Genomic DNA, 19,509 nt, shown 5'->3' with positions numbered 1-19,509 from the left:
TTTAGATGTCACGATATTGATTGCTCCCGGAGACTCCACCTGCGCCAAGAAGAGTACTGGGCAGCTTGTCCTGCGAATTTTCCTACTTGCGCGCATTTTTCGCTCTCCCACTCGTCTTGCCAAGTTCAGTTCATGAGTTTGACAACGTAGCTCTTCTTAAGATCCCCTAACCTCCATACACCAACACGTGTCTATAATCAACCGCTTTTACTCTCAAACTATTGAGCGACGCTCGTATAGCAATGTCTCCCAAGCATGATGCCCGTTCGCAGCAGAGCAGTAGACTTCTTGTTGTACGTCCCAACTATTATATTTCCTTGCTCTCCAGTGACCAGAGACTGTAATTACAGACTGGCACAGTGCTCTTCTACCTCGTTGCAGCACTATGCGTAAGTCTATCCCTTTTCTAACATCTCATTTATTGATATCTTCGTATGCAGATGGTCATGGCGTAATTCATTTTCTATTCCAATGTCTACCAAGTTCACTCACAGGTCTCACTTTTCTTGAAATGCAGGAATAAATGGGTTCTCAAAACAACCGCTGCTCCGCTCTTCTTCCTCTTTGCCCAGCTTGTCATTGCCGTGGTCCTTTTCATCGGCGCACATGTAGCCCGTCTTCTAGTTGTGCCTTTATACGTAGACACGCAGCTCATGATACAGCTCGCCCCCACAATTGGGTTGAATGTCGTGGGGTTGAGGTATAATTCTCCCATCAATCGATACCAGTTTTAACATTGAATACCTTGTCTTGCTACCAGTTTCAGCAACTATACCCTCAAGTATGTCGACGCATCTGTCTACCAAGTTGCACGTGGCCTCGTCCTCCCCTTCACGGTCCTTACTTCCTACTTCTTCCTCTCCGCTCGCCCGTCCCTCCGTATCCTCTTCAGTTGCTCCATCGTCACCCTCGGCTTCATCGTTGGCGTCTTTCTAGATTCTGTCCCCATGATGCTCGTGGGCATCGGTTTTGGCGTCGCGAGTTCCGCCATTACAGCGGTGCACAGCGTGGTCATCAAAAAGAGTCTGGATGTAGTCAAGGGTAGCGCCATGCACTTGTCTTGGTATACGAATTTGCTTAGCGCAGTGCTCATGGTCCCCATCATCATCTTCGCCGGCGAGATCCCGGCGATCACGGAATTATTTTTTGGATCTGGAGTTGTTGCTCCTAAGGAAGGAGAGCTGAGCGAGTTGCAGACATTCATTTGGGGGTCTTTCATCACGGTGCGTCTTCATCTCAGCCTTTGGTGATTTACATCATTGCTCACTGACGCATCATCAGGGTGCGCTTGGATTCATGATGAGCATTGCAAGTCTGTTGTCCATCAAAATTACCTCGCCCATCACGCACATGGTTTCCTCCGCAGTAAGAGGCGTGGCAGCATCCATGTTAGGAATGTGGTTATTCGGGGAAATCATCTCGGGGTGCGTGTTCTCCGCATTCATATTGTCATGTGACTGCGTCTTCATCTTTCTTCCGCTCTTTGCGGACCGCATGCTATTATCTTTGTTGAGGTTCCTCGTATTCACACATTTCTTTTCACAGTGGCCGTGCCTCCTCCATCGCGATCATTCTTTTAGGGTCCATTTACTACACGTGGGTGAAACATGTCGAGTCTCAGCAGGCTTCCAAGTACGACCGCGTTCCGTTGGAAGATGTAGAAGCTGGAAAGGAATTGGGCTCAAAACCTGAGTAAGAGCGCTTGAGTGGGACGAGGCGGGGCCATAGAGTATGGATTACTCAGGCACGGAGTGTGGGGAGCGAACGCTCACAAAATTGAACGACAAGACATCTGATTGTGAATCGTGATACCCTGAGTACTTATTTAATTCCTAGCAGTTAATGTTTTAGGGAGGACAAGACATGGACTGTAATTGTTGGAAACTACGCAGCACAGACTGGTGGTCTTGTTATATACGTCGATGTTCGAGAGGAGCTCACCTCACTAAAGGGGATGCATCCTAATGTCACAACTTTGCTCCTTCCTTTCGTTTACGTTCCTCTTCTCCCTTCCGTCTCGCCAACAGCGCTTTGCCAGCACGACTCGTAGTTTCTCGCCCGAGTACTCCGGATATCCACCCCCCTATTTCTGCTAGTTGGACTAGGTCAACGGGACCTACATCCCATCGACTTTGTACCGTCTTTGCGGACTCGCCATTATCTACAATATATTATATCATTAGCTCAGAGTGGGAAAATGCAGGCAGGGATGCTTCACTGTATGGTTCACCAATATCACCAAATAACCTATCCCCAGTGAGAGCATAGAAGACGTCTTCCGTTGCAACGTTACCCGTGGCGCCAGGACTATAGGGGCACCCCCCAAGGCCACCAACGGACGCATCGAACGTCCGCAATCCAAAGTCAAGAGCAGTCAGAATATTGGCGGTCGCTGTGCCATTGGTATCGTGGAACTACACGACCATTGAATCAACCATGGAATAAAACACAAGCGAATAAATCTTACATGTCCAGCAAGGATCCCCACATCTACCTCTTTCGCGACCTCCTCTAGCATCCCACGGATGCTCGCGGGTGTTCCCGCCCCTGTCGTATCTCCCAAGCTCACCTCATAGCACCCCATCTCTACTAGCTCCCTCGAAACATCCCTAACCCGCCTCGGATCTACGCGTCCGGAATATGGGCATGTGACGACTACTGAAACATACCCTCGCACTTTTAATCCAGCATCAAGCGCTCTGCGCGCAACAGGGGCGAGACGTTCGAGAGAGCCTGAGATAGGGATGTTAGTGTTTGCGAGAGAGAATGCGTCTGTCGCAGAGGTAAAAATTGCGACTTCGGTGACGGGAGGTGGGGGCTTTGCGTGTGAGTTTGGAGAGGTGCTAGGCGAGAGTAATTCTAGGAGGTCGTCTAATCCCTTCTGATTTGGAACGAGCACCGAGTAACCGGTCTTCGGGAAAATATCTATGAGAGATAAAACCTCTGCCGTGCCCGCCATCTGCGGACCCTCGGAGTCCGCATATTAGCACAGGTTTTGAAGCGGATGAGAGCACAGACGTGCCTGAGGCACCCATTTAGGGCTCACGAAGCTACCGGCTTCAATGTTGCGCAATCCTGCGATGGCTAGTCTGTTGATGAGTTCTGCTTTGATGGGAGGTGGGATCGGCCGGGGCTCGTTCTGGAGACCATCCCGAGGCCCGACTTCGACTATCTTTACGAAGTTGGGGTTGATTGAGCTGGCGGTGCTTAGTATGGGCTTTGAGGTGGAGAAGGACTTGAGGGATGTCTTGAGGGTCGAGCGCAGGACTCGAGTGTATGAAGAACCAGCGGATGGAGAAAGCATAATTAATATTCAAAGCGTAGAAACGCCTGAGTACAAGTTAATGTACCTTTACATAATAGTAAGTCGGGTGACTTGCGGGTTTGTACTTAATAATAAAAGGTCATACATGCATGTGGTTTGTGTATGTTCAAAGTCTCTGTTCTTTGACTCTGACTATGTATACAATGCATCCTAGTTGAGGCCACAGTGTCACATAGCCCAACTTGAACTAATCCAGATTCCAACCACCATCGGTCACTACCGCAGGTGATATGCTGCTGTTCGTTCTGACACCAACTTCCCTCCAAAGTTCGAACCCATTCTGTTGGGTTGCATGTTATTTTGTATGTATGCAACCTTATACAACTCCGAGTCGCTTTCGCACATACTAGTAACTGTTGAGGCACAGAAATGATATTAATGTATGATGGTCCTAGGTCGTTGCCGTATGGACCACCGGAGTCGCACCCTCAAGGAAGGGAAAATATGGTCAGTGGATTGGCATCAGCTCGCATCTTGTTCCGATATGGCTTATCCGTGTTTAATCCCCGGTCCAAATTGATGCACCCTAGCTTAATTACCCCCAAGCAGGTCTTGTCTGTGGTCAGCGTTTACGCTGATGGCTGTCATTGGTTTTCCATACCATCATGATGGCTACGTGGCAGCTAAATTCACAGTGCTGATGGCATTGACGGCGGGTGCACCAGCAGCAGAGAATCTTCTGCCCTGTCATGATGTAAGCACGAGTCGCGACATCATCAATGGCTCTACCAGACCGGCAGTGGTCAGAGTTTGCCTTATGTATTATGACCTGACCAGGTTATTATAAGATCCGTGTTCTCCTCGTTCCTTCCTCCTCGAGACTTGACCTACGGATTGTTCGTTGGCCAGAAAAAGGAAATGCCATCTCTCATTGCGTTGAATCCGCCCTCCCCTTCTCCGTCCATCTTCAAGGACAAAGAGTCACTCAGCCAGTTGTCATCACTAAAGACGGCAGTATCGTACCTTTCTGCTGTTCAACAAGCAGATAGCCCTGCTCGGACTCACGACAACTCCTCTGGTTCATCAACCCCTGCACTTTCTCTCTCCTCCGTCACAGCTTCATCCGAAAACATCTTCCTCAACGAGGACGATGAGAACAACTGTCTCGTGTACCCCATTAAGCCGCCCATCTCCGAGCAGGTTTTCAGTACTATTCACACAGAGTTTGGTCACTGCGCAAACGAGGCCTATCGTTGTGTCTCCAAGCATGACTACACGAAGCCTTTCCAGGAATACATCGTTGAGGAGCCTCCGTATTATATTCTCCTCGCCACATATATAAGCTATCTCATTCTCCACTTTTTCGGTCATATGCGTGACTTCTTCGGAAAGCATTTCACTAAGTCTTCCTTCGCCCACCTCATGCACCATAATGTACGTCCCATTTTACCCTGTTCCCCACACCGCACTGACTTTATGCGTTATCCAGGGTTATGCGCCTTTAAACTCAGATTGGGATTCGTTCTACGCCCGACGGCTCAAGCGTCGCATGGATGACTGCTTTGGCCAGCCTGTCACAGGCGTTCCAGGCCGCACTGTTCTCATTCTCGACCGTTATTCCACCGACTTTAACCATACCCAGATTTACACCGGTAACAGAACACGCGCCTTGAATATCTCATCATACAATTACCTCGGCTTTTCCCAGGCCCACGGCGGCTGGGTATATGCAGTCGAGGAAAGCGTCCGTCAATATGGCGTCTCCACCTGCGGCACGCGTCTTGAGACCGGGAGCACCGAGCTCCATGTGTACGCTGAAGCCCTTATGGCACGTTTTTTTGGGCACGGAAGACGCGTTGATAAGCTCTATGGGCTTCGCCACCAACTCTACTTTCATTCCTGCACTCGCGGGAAAGGGGTCCCTGATCATTTCCGACGAGCTGAACCACACTAGTGTGCGGGTCGGTACACGCCAAAGTGGTGCCCATGTCCGGACGTTCAAGCACAATGATATGTCAAGCCTCGAGTCGCTTCTGCGTGAGGTAATAAGCCAGGGTCAGCCCAAGACACATCGTCCGTGGAAGAAAATCTTGGTCATTGTCGAGGGTTTGTACTCCATGGAGGGCACCCTTGTGAACCTGCCTAGGATTGTCGAGCTGAAGCAGAAGTACAAGGTCCGTACAACAGTTACCGTTTTGTGTTACGATGTTGATATCTTTCATTCAAGTTCTACCTCTACATTGATGAGGCGCACACGCTTGGTTCGCTCGGTCCTCACGGACGTGGCGTCACGGACTACTTCGACATCCCTCCTCGCTTGATTGATATCTTGATGGGCACGTTCAGCAAGGCCTTTGGTGCTGCTGGCGGATATATCGCAGGGCACAAAACCCTTATTGATGCCCTCCGGCTGCGCAGTCACTCTGGTCCGTATGCAGAAGTAATGACGCCTCCCGTTCTCACACAGATTGCTGTGTCGATGGCCAGCATCATGGGTGTCGCTCCGGTACCACAGCCCGCCAAGTCCCCGCGTCCCCTCGGTCTTGATAGCTCAATTGTCACGGCGACGCATAGTGCAGATGAGCTCGCACGAATGGTGCCTGCAAGCATGCTGCCGACGTGGATGAACCTTCATCCGTCTCTCGCGGATGGATCGGAAGCTCGCACGCGTATGCACCGTCTTGCCTTCAACTGCCGGTATCTGCATGCGGGCCTCAAGAAACTCGGCTTCGTCGTCTATGGACATCCCTCCAGCCCGGTTGTTCCCCTGCTCATCTTCAACCCGGGAAAATTATTGATGTTCGTGCGTATGATGCGTGCGCACAGCCCACCGATCGTTGTCGTTGTCGTAGCGTACCCAGCCACTCCGGTTGAGAAGGGTCGTGCGAGGCTCTGTCCTAGCGCATCCCACACAAAGGAGGACATTGATATATTTCTGCGAGCGTGCGATGAGGTTGGTGGAATTCTTGACTTGAAACACGGTTTGGGCGAGCGGTGGGGGATTGATGAGGTTTGCGAACGCGCCGTGGAGCTCGTGCATTCTGTGTGAGCGACTGCATCATGTGCATGACTGTCTTCATGCTCTCTCCTCAGCTTTCGTTTAATCCGTTTATTTTGCTTTATGTAAGCTGGCCTAATGTCGACATTTGAGCGGGTAATCACAAACAATCGCCGATAACGTTCAGTTTGAGTGAGATACCATGTTGACGTGGGGTCAATTGATTTCGCCCGTGGGTAGAGGCTCTTAACAGAACTAAGATATCTGGAAGCTAGTCCCCCTAGCCAGCCCGCCATACAAGTTGTTAGTCAATGCTGGACGAGGAATGCGTTGAGAACGAGAAGATTCCCACTTACTACACACGTACATATGGCAAGTGCTTTCATCGTCGAAGTATACATTCTCTCTACAGAGCATTAAACCATCTATGCTCAGATGCCCGAACATAACTCACTGGATAGTTGCCAATTGAACTATGATAATAAAATGATCCCGATATTGAGGTGGGGATCAATCAGATCACCAGGAACATCATCAAGGGCATCGCCGAGCTATCATATTGTACCTGAACACAAGCACGAAGGGCGCAGAATGATCCTGCGGCCCACAAGGTCGGTAATAGTCCTGTATGCTCTAAAAAACAATCCGGACTTACTACTTTGTATTCAATATGATGACATCAACTGCATCTTTTGATCAGAGTTTCTGCAAACATTAACGCTAAGCCACTTCTGGAATCTGCACCGACCTGAAGCCCCTCAGGGGCTCATACCGGGAAGCATATTGCGCCATTACTCACCATACCGAGTGAGTGATTTACATTTGATGCCGCGATTGACAAGATTTGAAAGTTTAACGTTTAAATTTAACGGTGCAATCAACGAAGATGACACCAACATTCATGGACGTTAAGTTGCACTGGTCAGCTCAAACCAAGCTCAAACACAGAACTGAGTACTGACAGACGAGCGAAAGCGTTTCTAGATCCCACTTTGGATAAAAAATTCGTACCGAGCCCCGACCCATCGATCATCATCATATACTTCCGGCCGTGCCCTAGGAACAACACAGCCCTCTTCCACGAGTCGGGGAAGCGTAGTAGTGTGACAAGCTTACCATCCCAGTCCTTCCGAATCCCAGATTGTCTCCAGAAGTTCTGGGTGAAGCGTCAGTGGTGTTGTCTTTGACTCCGCTTTGCAGATCGTCTGGTTCAAGACTAGCAGACTACGGTGACACTGTCCTTTTCATACCAGAGCTGAAGGTAGCAGCTTGCGGAATGCTTGGCATTCAGGTCATGCATACTTATCCACATTTATCAGTAGGAGACATTTAAATTTCACCATCATCCTGCGATGATGTACTCCACGTCATCAATTGATCGTAAGTAGTGACTGTGTGATTGAATTCGCTCATTCATCATATACCGGGCTATACAGGGGGTTGTTATGGTAAATCCCCTGCAACATCGACCAACCAAAGGTCACCGCCTGTCACCACTGGCGAGAGTTTGCCCCGTATATTATAATATGGGCAGGTGATTATTACTTGTTCTCCCCGTCCTTTCATCGTTATCGACCCGTGGTTTATTCATCGGACAAGACAAGAAGATGCCGTCTCCGATGGCATTGAATCCACCATCCCCTTCTCCCTCCATTTTCAGAAAGAAAGAATCACTATTCCCGTCAATGACGACGGCAGCGTCCTACCTTTCTGCTGTACATCAAGCAGATACTCGCGCTCGCAGTCGCCGCAACACATCCACTGCTCCATCAAGCCCCACCCATTCCCTCTCGTCCTCCATCACGGTATCGTCCAGGGACACCGTCCTGGATGAGGACGATGACAACAACAGCCTCACGTACCCCCTTAGGCCACCCACCTCCGAGCAGGTCTTCACTGCCGTTCACACGGAGTTTGGTCACTGTTCAAACGAGGCCTATCGTTGCACCTCCAAGCATGATTATGCTAAACCTTTTCAGGAGCACACTATTGAGGAGCCTCCATACTATATCCTCCTCACCACATACATAAGCCTATTTATTCTCCATTTTTTCGGCCATATGCGGGACTTCTTCGGAAAACGGTTTCGGTCTTCCTTCACCCACCTTATGCCCCATGATGTACGTGCCCTCCTCAACCTTTTTTCCTCACATCTCATTCATTACGTATCGTGTCCAGGGTTACGCGCCGTTAAATTCGAATTTTGATTTGTTCTACACCCGATGGCTCAGGGGACGCATGACCGATTGCTTGTGCCAGCCTGTCACGGGCGTTCCAGGTCGCACTATTACTATCCTCGACCGTTACTCCACCGATAACAACTACACTCAAATCTACACAGGTGGCAAGACACGTGCCCTGAACATCTCATCGTACAACTATCTCGGCTTCTCCCAGGGCAGCGGCGGCTGCTCAGATGCAGTCGAGGAATGCATCCGCCGATATGGCGTCTCCACTTGTGGCACGCGTCTTGAGGGCAGCAGCGAACTTCATGTGTCCGCTGAAGCCCTTGTTGCACAATTTTTGGGCATGGAAGACGCATTGATCAGCTCCATGGGATTCGCCACCAACTCGACTTTCATCCCTGCACTCGCGGGAAAGGGGTCCCTGATCATTTCCGACGAATTGAACCACGCTAGTATTCGCGTCGGTGCACGACAAAGTGGTGCACATATCCGGGTGTTCAAGCACAATGATATGTCAAGCTTCGAGTCCCTCCTGCGTGAGGTGGTCAGCCAGGGTCAGCCCAAGACGCATCGTCCGTGGAAGAAAATCTTGGTCATTGTCGAGGGTTTGTACTCCATGGAGGGCACCCTTGTGAACCTACCTAGGATTGTCGAGCTGAAGCAAAAGTACAAGGTCCGTACCGCAGCTAGCGTTTTGTGTAACGATGTTGATCTTTCATCATTCCAAGTTTTACCTCTACATTGATGAGGCACACTCAATCGGTTCGCTCGGTCCTCGGGGTCGTGGTGTAACAGACTACTTTAACATCCCCCCTCGCTCAATTGATCTCCTGATGGGCACGTTCACCAAGTCCTTTGGTGCTGCTGGAGGATACATCGCAGGACCGAAAGCAGTTATCGATGCGTTGCGGCTGCGTGGTCACTCGGGTCCGTATGCGGAAGCAATGACACCGCCTGTGCTCGCCCAGGTTGTTGCTTCGATTGCCAGCATCATGGGCGTTGCCCCGGTACCACAACCAACCAATTCTACACTTCCCCTCAGCCTTGCGGACTCAAACGTCGCATTGAGGGACGGTGCTGAAGACCTTTCAGGTATGGTACCTGCAGGCCTTCTGCCGACGTGGATGAACCTTCATCCGGCTCTCGCGGACGGATCTGAAGCTCGCATGCGTATCCGCCGTCTTGCCTTCAATTGCCGATATCTGCACGCGGGCCTCAAGAAACTTGGCTTCATCATCTACGGACATCCCTTCAGCCCGATCGTTCCGCTGCTCATCTTCAACACGGGAAAATTGTGCATGTTCGTGCGTATGATGCGTGCACGGAGTACACCGATCGTTGTTGTGGTCGTTTCGTACCCTGCCACTCCGTTTGAAACGTCTCGCGCACGGTTCTGTCCCAGCGCGGCGCATACAAAAGAGGATATAGACATGGTGTTACGGGCATGCGATGAGGTGGGCGGGATTCTGGACTTGAAGCATGGTTCGGGAGAGCGGTGGGGGATTGATGAGGTCTGTGCCCGTGCCGTGGAGCTTGTGCACTCTACATGAACGCCTGCATGCCTGCCTCGCCTGGTGTCACCTCGGTCCATACTACTGTGTATGGACGACTCGACGGCACAAGAAAGGAATGAAGAAAGATATAGAGGAGGGGAATATATAAAGGATATACAAAAGAATAAAAGGAGGGAAAACACCAAAGAATGCCATACCTATACGTGGATGACGACGACAACGCAAAACACAAGGTACCCTCCCTCAACTAAGTAGTCTGCGTCTTAGAGAAATGTAAGAGTACTATCGTTCCAGGGGATGCAAAGGACAGGTATAATATGCAGTATCCAAAATAATTCACTGCCGTGCCCGAATTGTTGAATGTCGCCACTGCATCACTCAGACCTCCAGGATCTTGCGGAGATACTCGTAATGTTTCACGCGGAGCATAATAGAGTAGTTCCAAAAAATTACGGTGAAGCAAGATTTTCAGCTACTGATACTGTCGTAGATTGGCATGCCGCATCTACATGCAATTGTACTTATTCTGGCAACATCACGCCAGATATGAACAATGATCCAAATGACCAGCACCTCGAAAAATTGTGTAGATCTCCAGCACAGGTAAGATAAGTACACTACTGTGCTTCCGAGTCTGCGGACCGCTATAACAATTCAATTCTATACCGTAACGGTGATATTATTTTGCCTACGGCTAAGTTCTATGAGGCACACTTTTTTCTGGGGTGAATTTCTTCAGTGCTCACCGTCCCGGAACTATTCTAGCTCAAAGATCATGCAAGCTCCCTGCAGCGCGATCGCACCGCAGAAAAAGCTTCGGAAGCTCCACGAAGGTATATTTCGACCGCTGCTGACCGTCCCCAGTAATTTCCGTCCCCTACTTATCCCAGACGCGTCCCACTCCTGGACCTACCTCGTCCGCTTTTGGTTGGCATGGCTTGTATGCCCTTGCACCACCCTTGCAACCCCCCAATTGACCGAGGTGGCGAGGCCCTTGGGCCTTGGAAGCAGTTTAGAAGTGGACCCGAAATTTTTGCGAGCGAGACTCAATTAGCGCTTGCAAGGTGACCCTCTTTAGGGATGGATTCCGACAGAAGGATCATTTACTGTCGCTTACGAGGTCCTTGCAAGGTCCCTTCCGATTGACTTGGGAATCTCTTGCTACCGAGGTCCCTTGCAAGGCACCTTCAGATATTTCCAATACTTAGGTAATCCTATGCGGGACCGTCAACCCGTGATCAACTGATAGCTCTACTTACCAATTGCCACGAGTGACGAGACCCAAACCATTCTGCCTACGCTATGTACCCGAAGCAGGTCCAGTCTCGTCGATGGTCAGAGCTCGCTAGTGAACGGTTCTGAGAACCTGCATTTCGCCCAAGCGGCCAAAATCAATCCAACATATATGACTATCATAGTCGTTATATCGTTTCCTGTGACAGCTAAACAGAGGTTCCATCCGCACGAGAGTTCACGACGATAGCCTGCCGTTTTCATACTGCTACGTGGCACTAAATTCGAAGGATTGTTAGTATTGAGGGAGTGTTTGTACTCATCAGCAGGGACACAATCGTCTGCCCCGTCATGCTGTACTGTGCCCCACGTCATCAATCTCTCCACGTCCTTGCGCCAACCCGCCGTATACAACAGGCGGTAAGAGTTTGCCGCATTTGTTACTGATTTGAGCAGGTCCTTATAACATCTTTATCCTCCTCTGAGTCGTTCCTTTGTCGAGGCTCAATATCCGTTGGACAGGAAACGAAAATGCCATCTCCTATGGCGTTGAATCCGCCATCACGTTCTCCGTCCATCTTCAAAAAGAAAAAATCACTTGGCCAGTTATCATCAATGACGACGGCAGCGTCTTACCTTTCTGCCGTTCACCAAGCAGATACCCGCGCTCGCAGTCACGACAACTCTTCTGTTGCATCAACCCCTGCACTTTCACTCTCATCTTCAGTCACAGCTTCATCTGAAGATACCGTCCTCAACGAGGATGATGATACCAACACTCTCGCGTACCCCCTTACGCCCCCCACTTCTGAACAGGTCTTCAACACCGTTCACACGGAGTTTGGTCACTGTGTAAACGAGGCCTATCGTTGCGTCTCCAAGCATGACTACATCAAACCTGCGCAGGAGCACACCATCGAGGAGCCCCCATACTACATCCTCCTTACCACCTACATAAGCTACCTCATTTTCTTCTCTTTTGGCTATATGCGTGACTTCTTCGGAAAGCGTTTTACCAAGTCTGATTTCACCCACCTTATGCCCCATAATGTACGTGCCCTCTTCAACCTTGTTCCTCCTCTCTAATTCATTTTGTGCCGTGTTCAGGGTTACGCGCCGTTGAACTCTGATTTTGATTCGTTCTACACCCGACGACTCAAGCGTCGCCTGGATGACTGCTTTTCCCAACCTATTACTGGCGTCGCAGGCCGCACCATTGTTATCCTCGACCGTTACTCCACAGATCACAATCACACCCAGATCCTCACCGGTAGCAAGACGCGTGCGCTGAACATTTCGTCATACAACTACCTCGGCTTTGCCCAGGCCCGTGGCGGCTGCGCAGATGCAGTCGAGGAAAGCATCCGCCGGTATGGCGTCTCAGCCTGCGGTACCCGTTTTGAGAACGGGAGTAGCGAGCTTCATGTGTCTGCTGAAGCCCTTGTTGCGCGTTTTGTCGGCATGGAAGATGCGTTGATCAGTTCTATGGGATTCGCCACCAACTCGACTTCCATCCCTGCACTCGTGGGAAAGGGCTCCCTCGTCATTTCCGACGAATTTAACCACGCTAGTATTCGCGTCGGTGTACGCCACAGTGGTGCCCAGGTCCGGATATTCAAGCACAATGATATGTCAAGTTTCGAGTCCCTTCTGCGTGAGGTAATAAGCCAGGGTCAGCCCAAGACGCATCGTCCGTGGAGGAAAATCTTGGTCATCGTCGAGGGTTTGTACTCTATGGAGGGCACACTTGTGAACTTGCCTAGGATTGTCGAGCTGAAGAAGAAGTACAAGGTTTGTACCGTAACTCACGTACGTAAAGATGTTGATCTTTCACTCAAGTTCTACCTCTACGTCGATGAGGCACATTCGATCGGTTCGCTCGGTCCTCATGGACGTGGTGTCACGGACTACTTCAACATCCCTCCTCGTTCAATTGATGTCTTGATGGGGACGTTCACGAAGTCCTTTGGTGCCGCTGGCGGCTACATCGCGGGGCCGAAGGGTGTTATCGATGCTCTTCGTCTGCGTGGTCACTCGGGTCCGTATGCAGAAGCCATGGCGCCCCCCGTTCTCACCCAAATTGTTGCCTCGATGGCTAGCATTATGGGTGTCGCTCCGGCATCACAGTCTAGCAAGTCTGCGCTCACACTAAGCCCTGCCAGTTCCATCGTCACGCTGAAGGACGGTGCAGAGGAACACCCAGGAAGGGCGCCTGCAAGCATGCTGCCGACGTGGATGAACCTTCCTCCGTCTCTCGCAGACGGGTCTGAAGCTCGTATGCGTATTCGTCGTCTTGCCTTCAACTCGCGGTATCTGCACGCAGGTCTCAAGAAACTCGGCTTCATCATTCATGGACACCCCTTCAGCCCAATCGTTCCCCTGCTCATCTTCAACCCGGGCAAAGTGACCACGTTCTCACGCATGATGCGATCGCGGAGCACACCGATCGTTGTCGTTATCGTCGCCCACCCCGCCACTTCGCTGCTGACGGCCCGTGCGCGGTTCTGTCCCAGCGCGTCACACACAAAGGAGGATATCGATCTGGTCTTGCGGGCGTGTGATGAGGTTGGCGGAATTCTTGACTTGAAACATGGTGCTGGCGAGCGGTGGGGAATTAATGAAGTCTGTGAGCGCGCAGTGGAACTTGTGCACTCTATGTAATCGCCTGCATGACTGTCTCTCCTGCTCTTTCCTCAGCCACCCTTTAACGCCGTTTGTTCTATGTAGGTTGGCCTAATACCAACATTTGAGCGGGACAATCCAAGGACAATCACAAACAATCACCGAAAATGTTCAGTTTCAGTGAAACACCACACTGATACTATGATTGCCAAAGCGGTTTCTTGGGACGAAACACGAGAACAATAAGTATCATCTTTCACCATAGCACAGATGTTTTTTTAGGAATGCACGATGCTAGAGTACTCATGAGACGGCAATTTCAGAATATTTGCGTCAGGGAGTGAATAATTACACCGTAACCACGGCAAAGGTCTCTACAATAATGTGCAGAGAAGCAGAGTGATGGTCGAAAAAGCCAACAAAGTCGAGAAAGTCACAAAATCGTGATTTCCTGACGCACATAACCACACATTCACCTTTTGACCTCTTCTAACTCGACTACATCTCTGTTCTATGTCCTGAAACTCATTATGCTAATATTTCTAGGTATATTCTACTCTCCCTTGACACCTCTGGTACCTACCCAGGGTCTCTCTTTGGGCAAGGTGAGTGGTTTTTCACTCTTGTTCAACTTATTTTCTTTCAAGTAGTCTTATCCTTGTCTATAGTGCTTCCCCTTTGCTACAATGATATTCAAGGGTGTCTTCCTTTATTTTATGACCTTACTGCCATATGTACTTATGCTGGGCACTCCCTCCCCCCGGTGAGTCTCATAGTTCGCTTTTTTGTCCTTTTTTCGGTTTTAACCTGTTCTCTGAATGTTCTCCTCACACCAACTGCTGCTGGTGACTTGGGGAAATGTTCTATACTGGAAAGTGCACCCGTACTGCGCTCCGAATCCTCTGGTAAGTTTGTTCTTTATTTTTCATGTTTTCGATGTTTTTTGACTGTACTCCCGACAACTATTTTATCGCCCATTGTAGCAGCTCATTTGACTCAAAGAGGGTCAAAATAAATCGTCTGAACACCGCTTGTGTTTGCCTCTCAATGGTGAGTAGCTAATGCCTTCATTTTTGCATGATCTTTAGTTGACCCCCTGGCGTGGTCGCATTTTTACACCTATGGTGCTCTACATTCACTTTGCCCTCACTGCTAAGTAATTCATGCCTATAGCACCTCTATCAACAATGTATTGATACTCAGGCCCATGCAGTCTCCCCCCTCCCCCCCCTCTCCCATCCCTATATTTTTCCTCAGAACGCCCTCCCCAGCCCCAAGAAGTCTGTATTTCGCATATACTTATATGCAGTAATGTTGTAATGATTGAATGGTGTATTTTTACCAGCTCTAGGGTCCCTGGAAGAGGTGGAAGAGTCATTCTTTCCTTATAGCATTCATACATCGATGTACACTTAATCTGAGCTTCCCAAATCTCGGATAGTGAATTGCATGTACTCTCACATTTTATTGAATGCAATAGAGAAAAGGTACGAAAAAATGCGTTGAAACACTCAGATACTTGGCCTCGCTGTTGACAGCGAGCAAGAAGGTTTTGGCAACTTGTTGGCGATGTGTACAATGATGAGCGCTGTGCGGGAATGCCTCGCATTCTACTGTATAGACCATTCTCGCATCCTGTCGCGCCTTCGCCACTATTCTTAACAAAATTGAAATATATTATGCTAGCAGCCTCAAACGGCGGGCGGGTAGCCATCTAAGCGTGAAGCGCGTGGGTACCTATAAGTACTAAGTATGCAATGCGTCGTGTCTGCAATTAACTTTGTTATGGTTTGTGTGGGTAGCATCCCAATCTAGAATTAAAGTTTGAGGCGGAAATTCAATATTCAATACTGGACCCGAGTTTTCACTCTATTAATAGCTATACAATGTTCGAAAACGCTTTTTACGGACTTCTGCCATCTGAATTTCTACTCCCTACACTACCCGAAGGAGTTCCAGTCTCGTCAGCGGGTCAGAACGGTTTTGAGAACATGCGTTTCGCACACGAACCAAGCAAGTAGCCAAAAGTGATTTGACATTATACACTATATAACTGTCATAGTTGTTATATCGTTTCCTGCCAGTGTGACGGTCGAGCACTCCATCATCCACACGAGAGTTCATATGTGGTGATCGCCTGTCGTTTTCATACCATCGCTACGTGGCACTAAATTGAAAGCATTGTTGGTATTAAAGTGTGTGTACTGATAAGCAGGAGACGATTGTCTGCCCTGTCATGCTCAGGTTCCGTGCCCCACGTCAGCAATCGCTCTACGTGTTCGCGCTTTTTCGTCAGACAGGAAAAGAAAATACCATCTCACGTTGCGTTCAAACCGCCCTCCCCTCCGTCCATCTTCAAGGACAAAGATTTACTTAGCCAGTTGCCGTCAATGATGACGGCAGCGTCGTACTTGTCTGCTGTCCAACAAGCAGAAAGTTGCGCTCACACTCATAACAATTCCTCCGTGGCATCTCTTTCGCTCTCCTCTTCCATCACAGCTTCATCCGAAGATATCTCTCTAAACGAGGATGATGAGGGGAACTGTCTCGCGTACCACTCTGCGCTTCCAACATCTCAACAGGTTTTCACCACCGTTCACACGGAGTTTGGTCACTGCACAAACGAGGCCTATCGTTGTGTCTCCAAGCATGACTACACCAAACCTGCCCAGGAGCACATCATCGAGAAGGCCCCATACTATATCCTTCTCACCACCTACATAAGCTACCTCATCATAATCTGTTTCGGTCATATGGGTGACTTCTTCGGAAAGCGTTTTGCGAAGTCTTATTTCACCCACCTTATGCCACATAATGTACGTACAATCTTCTTTGCTCCTCGTCGCATGCAATTCACTTAATGCCATGTCCAGGGTTATGCACCGTTGAGATCAAAGTTTGATTCTTTCTACATCCGACGGCTCAAGCGTCGCATGGATGGCTGCTTTTCTCAGCCTGTCACAGGCGTTGCAGGCCGCACCATTGTTATCCTCGACCGTTACTCCACCGATTATAATTATACTCAGATCTACACTGGTAGCAAGACACGCGCGTTGAACATCTCATCGTACAACTACCTCGGCTTCTCCCAGGGCCGCGGCTGCTGCTCAGATGCAGTCGAGGAATGCATCCGCCGATATGGCGTCTCCACCTGCGGCACACGTCTTGAGAGCGGGAGCTCCGAGCTCCATGTATCTGCCGAAGCCCTTGTTGCGCGTTTCGTCGGCATGGAAGATGCGTTGATTGGTTCTATGGGATTCGCCACCAACTCGACTTCCATCCCTGCACTTGTAGGAAAGGGCTCCCTCGTTATTTCCGACGAATTGAACCACGCTAGTATTCGCGTTGGTGTACGCCACAGTGGTGCCCAGGTCCGCATGTTCAAGCATAATGATATGTCAAGTTTCGAGTCCCTCCTGCGTGAGGTGATAAGCCAGGGCCAGCCCAAGACGCACCGTCCATGGAAGAAAATCTTGGTCATCGTCGAGGGCTTGTACTCTATGGAGGGCACGCTCGTGAACTTGCCTAGGATTGTCGAGCTGAAGCAGAAGTACAAGGTTTGTACCGCAGCTCACGTGCGTAACGATGTTGATCTTTCATCCAAGTTCTACCTCTACGTTGATGAGGCACACTCAATCGGCGCGCTCGGTCCTCATGGACGTGGTGTCACGGACTACTTCAACATCCCTCCTCGTTCAATTGATATCTTGATGGGCACGTTTACCAAGTCCTTTGGTGCTGCTGGCGGTTACATCGCAGGGCCGAAGGGTGTTATCGATGCTCTCCGGCTGCGTGGTCACTCGGGTCCGTATGCAGAAGCCATGGCGCCCCCCGTTCTCGCCCAGGTTGTTGCGTCGATGGCCAGCATCATGGGCGTTGCTCCGGTATCACAGTCTACCAAGTTTGCGCTCACGCTTAGCCCTGCCAGTTCCATCGTCACGCTGAAGGACAGGTGCAGAAGAATTCACAGGAATGGCGCCTGCAAGCATGCTGCCGACGTGGATGAACCTTCCTCTGTCTCTCACAGACGGGTCTGAAGCTCGCATGCGTATCCGCCGTCTTGCCTTCAATTGCCGATATCTGCACGCGGGCCTCAGGAAACTCGGCTTCATCATCTATGGACATCCCTCCAGCCCGATTGTTCCCCTGCTCATCTTCAACCCGGGCAAATTATTGATGTTCGTGCGTATGATGCATTCGCGGAGCACACCGATTGTTGTCGTTGTCGTCGCCTACCCCGCCACTTCGTTTGTGACGACCCGTGCGCGGTTCTGTCCCAGCGCTGCACACACAAAGAAGGATATTGATATGGTATTGCGGGCGTGTGATGAGATTGGCGGAATTCTTGACTTGAAACATGGTGCTGGCGAGCGGTGGGGGATTGATGAGGTCTGCGAGCGCGCAGTGGAACTTGTGCACTCGATGTGATCGCCTGCATTACTGTCTCGCCTGTTCTCTCCTCAGCCATACTTTGACCCTGTTTGTTCTATATAGGCTAGCCTAATACCGACATTTTAGCAAGGATAATCACAAACAATCGCCGAAAACGTTCGGTTTCAGTGAAACACCGCATTGATACCTGGCTGTCAAAGCGGTTTCTTGGGAGAAAACAACAGCATGATATTTCACAGTAGCACAGATATCCTTCAGCAATGCACGATGCTAGAGTACTAATGAGCGCTGACTTCAGAAGATTTGCGTCAGGGAGTCGATGAGTACACCAGATGCCTACCAGATATGATGGGGACAATCTGAATAAGCAGATCTTAAAGAAGCAGAGTGACGGTGGAAGTCGCTGTGTGACAGGAGTCATGGGACTCATGTGGTGCGTGCAAACCCAGTCCAGTTTAAAACTGTTTAATATTAATCGTCGACCGACTCAAGACATCGTTCCTCTTTACTAATACCAAGTATGACGATTTACCAGCAAAGCTGCTCAGTACTCCGCTGTGTTTTTGTCATGATCTACAAGTCGAAACTCGGGGGGCGGGCTCGACAATTTTAGTTTCATTACCCGCGCTGAGTCGTTCAAGTTTTGACGTGCACTGTATGTAAAGACCGCGATGTCCCTCACAGGCTGACACAAGGCTGATAGCAGTTCCATGCAGCATGCTGAGTCCTGACCATGTGGGTGTGACGGTGAGTTGATAGTATCTCTTAAAATACTTTAGCCCGCTTAATAATTAAATATTAATAAATGCCCACGCTCCTTCAGAAATTCCAGATGATAGTTTCTTCCCGCTAATATCACTCTCTAAACTCTGCGTGCATTATATATTGATCACAAGATATAATGTATAATGCCGTGCTGCAGATCAGAATTTCGCAAGACTGATATCCGAGCTGAACCAGTGACCACGAGTCCAGCATCGATGTGAAGAAGTCATTTCTGGTACGTATGCACTTCGCGTTATTTATTGGCCAGAGTTCACATGTCTTCTGTTTCTTATCGACCAGCTGCAGGGTTCACATGCCTAGTTATTGTTCGGACCCTGGTCCGTTGATCAGACATCGTGATCCAGAATTTGTTTGGCTTCACTTACCCAATGCTATATATGCTAGGACACTTTAATCACGATCCTCCTTTAGGTACTACACTTACATCGCAATTACATGCGTACGCGCCGCGTCTACCCTGATTGGACACCACATTATATCTGCTTGTCTTCGGCTGTTGATACTGAGTACTGA

General features: G+C 49.7%; 6 protein-coding genes across 6 annotated transcripts; 5 read left to right on the top strand and 1 right to left on the bottom strand.

Moving 5' to 3' along the window:
* Positions 1-11: 11 nt before the first annotated feature.
* EDB91DRAFT_223605 (uncharacterized protein) lies at positions 12-2,035 on the top strand. The gene is made up of 7 exons (XM_041326515.1): positions 12-293; positions 351-389; positions 441-451; positions 518-700; positions 761-1,223; positions 1,282-1,424; positions 1,546-2,035. The coding sequence occupies exons 1-7, from the start codon at positions 243-245 to the stop codon at positions 1,694-1,696; spliced, it is 1,041 nt and encodes a 346-aa protein (XP_041178603.1). The 5' UTR covers positions 12-242; the 3' UTR covers positions 1,697-2,035.
* Positions 1,968-3,304, bottom strand: EDB91DRAFT_1236694 (aldolase; the record flags this gene model as incomplete). Its single annotated transcript, XM_041321493.1, has 4 exons — positions 1,968-2,130; positions 2,248-2,414; positions 2,468-2,959; positions 3,023-3,304. 4 exons carry the CDS (start codon positions 3,302-3,304, stop codon positions 1,968-1,970), a joined length of 1,104 nt encoding a protein of 367 aa, XP_041178602.1.
* An 879-nt stretch (positions 3,305-4,183) lies between these two features.
* On the top strand, positions 4,184-6,314 carry EDB91DRAFT_1247208 (pyridoxal phosphate-dependent transferase; the record flags this gene model as incomplete). Its single annotated transcript, XM_041322784.1, has 4 exons — positions 4,184-4,699; positions 4,755-5,074; positions 5,130-5,439; positions 5,493-6,314. 4 exons carry the CDS (start codon positions 4,184-4,186, stop codon positions 6,312-6,314), a joined length of 1,968 nt encoding a protein of 655 aa, XP_041178601.1.
* Positions 6,315-7,486: 1,172 nt separating this feature from the next.
* Positions 7,487-10,105, top strand: EDB91DRAFT_223675 (pyridoxal phosphate-dependent transferase). The gene is made up of 4 exons (XM_041326516.1): positions 7,487-7,643; positions 7,700-8,383; positions 8,442-9,122; positions 9,178-10,105. The coding sequence occupies exons 2-4, from the start codon at positions 7,871-7,873 to the stop codon at positions 9,997-9,999; spliced, it is 2,016 nt and encodes a 671-aa protein (XP_041178600.1). The 5' UTR covers positions 7,487-7,643; positions 7,700-7,870; the 3' UTR covers positions 10,000-10,105.
* Positions 10,106-11,372: 1,267 nt separating this feature from the next.
* EDB91DRAFT_223580 (pyridoxal phosphate-dependent transferase) lies at positions 11,373-14,012 on the top strand. The gene is made up of 4 exons (XM_041326514.1): positions 11,373-12,246; positions 12,304-12,414; positions 12,475-12,987; positions 13,036-14,012. Exons 1-4 carry the CDS (start codon positions 11,728-11,730, stop codon positions 13,855-13,857), a joined length of 1,965 nt encoding a protein of 654 aa, XP_041178599.1. The 5' UTR covers positions 11,373-11,727; the 3' UTR covers positions 13,858-14,012.
* Positions 14,013-16,211: 2,199 nt separating this feature from the next.
* Positions 16,212-18,508, top strand: EDB91DRAFT_1346240 (serine palmitoyltransferase 2; the record flags this gene model as incomplete). The annotated part of the gene is made up of 4 exons (XM_041325882.1): positions 16,212-16,634; positions 16,692-17,375; positions 17,424-17,719; positions 17,766-18,508. The coding sequence occupies 4 exons, from the start codon at positions 16,212-16,214 to the stop codon at positions 18,244-18,246; spliced, it is 1,884 nt and encodes a 627-aa protein (XP_041178598.1). The 3' UTR covers positions 18,247-18,508.
* Between the last annotated feature and the right edge of the window lie 1,001 nt (positions 18,509-19,509).

The sequence above is a fragment of the Suillus paluster genome, assembly GCF_016628075.1.
Source record: "Suillus paluster strain FC165 chromosome Unknown EDB91scaffold_18, whole genome shotgun sequence".
Taxonomy (NCBI): domain Eukaryota; kingdom Fungi; phylum Basidiomycota; class Agaricomycetes; order Boletales; family Suillaceae; genus Suillus; species Suillus paluster.
This window is presented reverse-complemented; position numbering and strand designations above follow the sequence as displayed.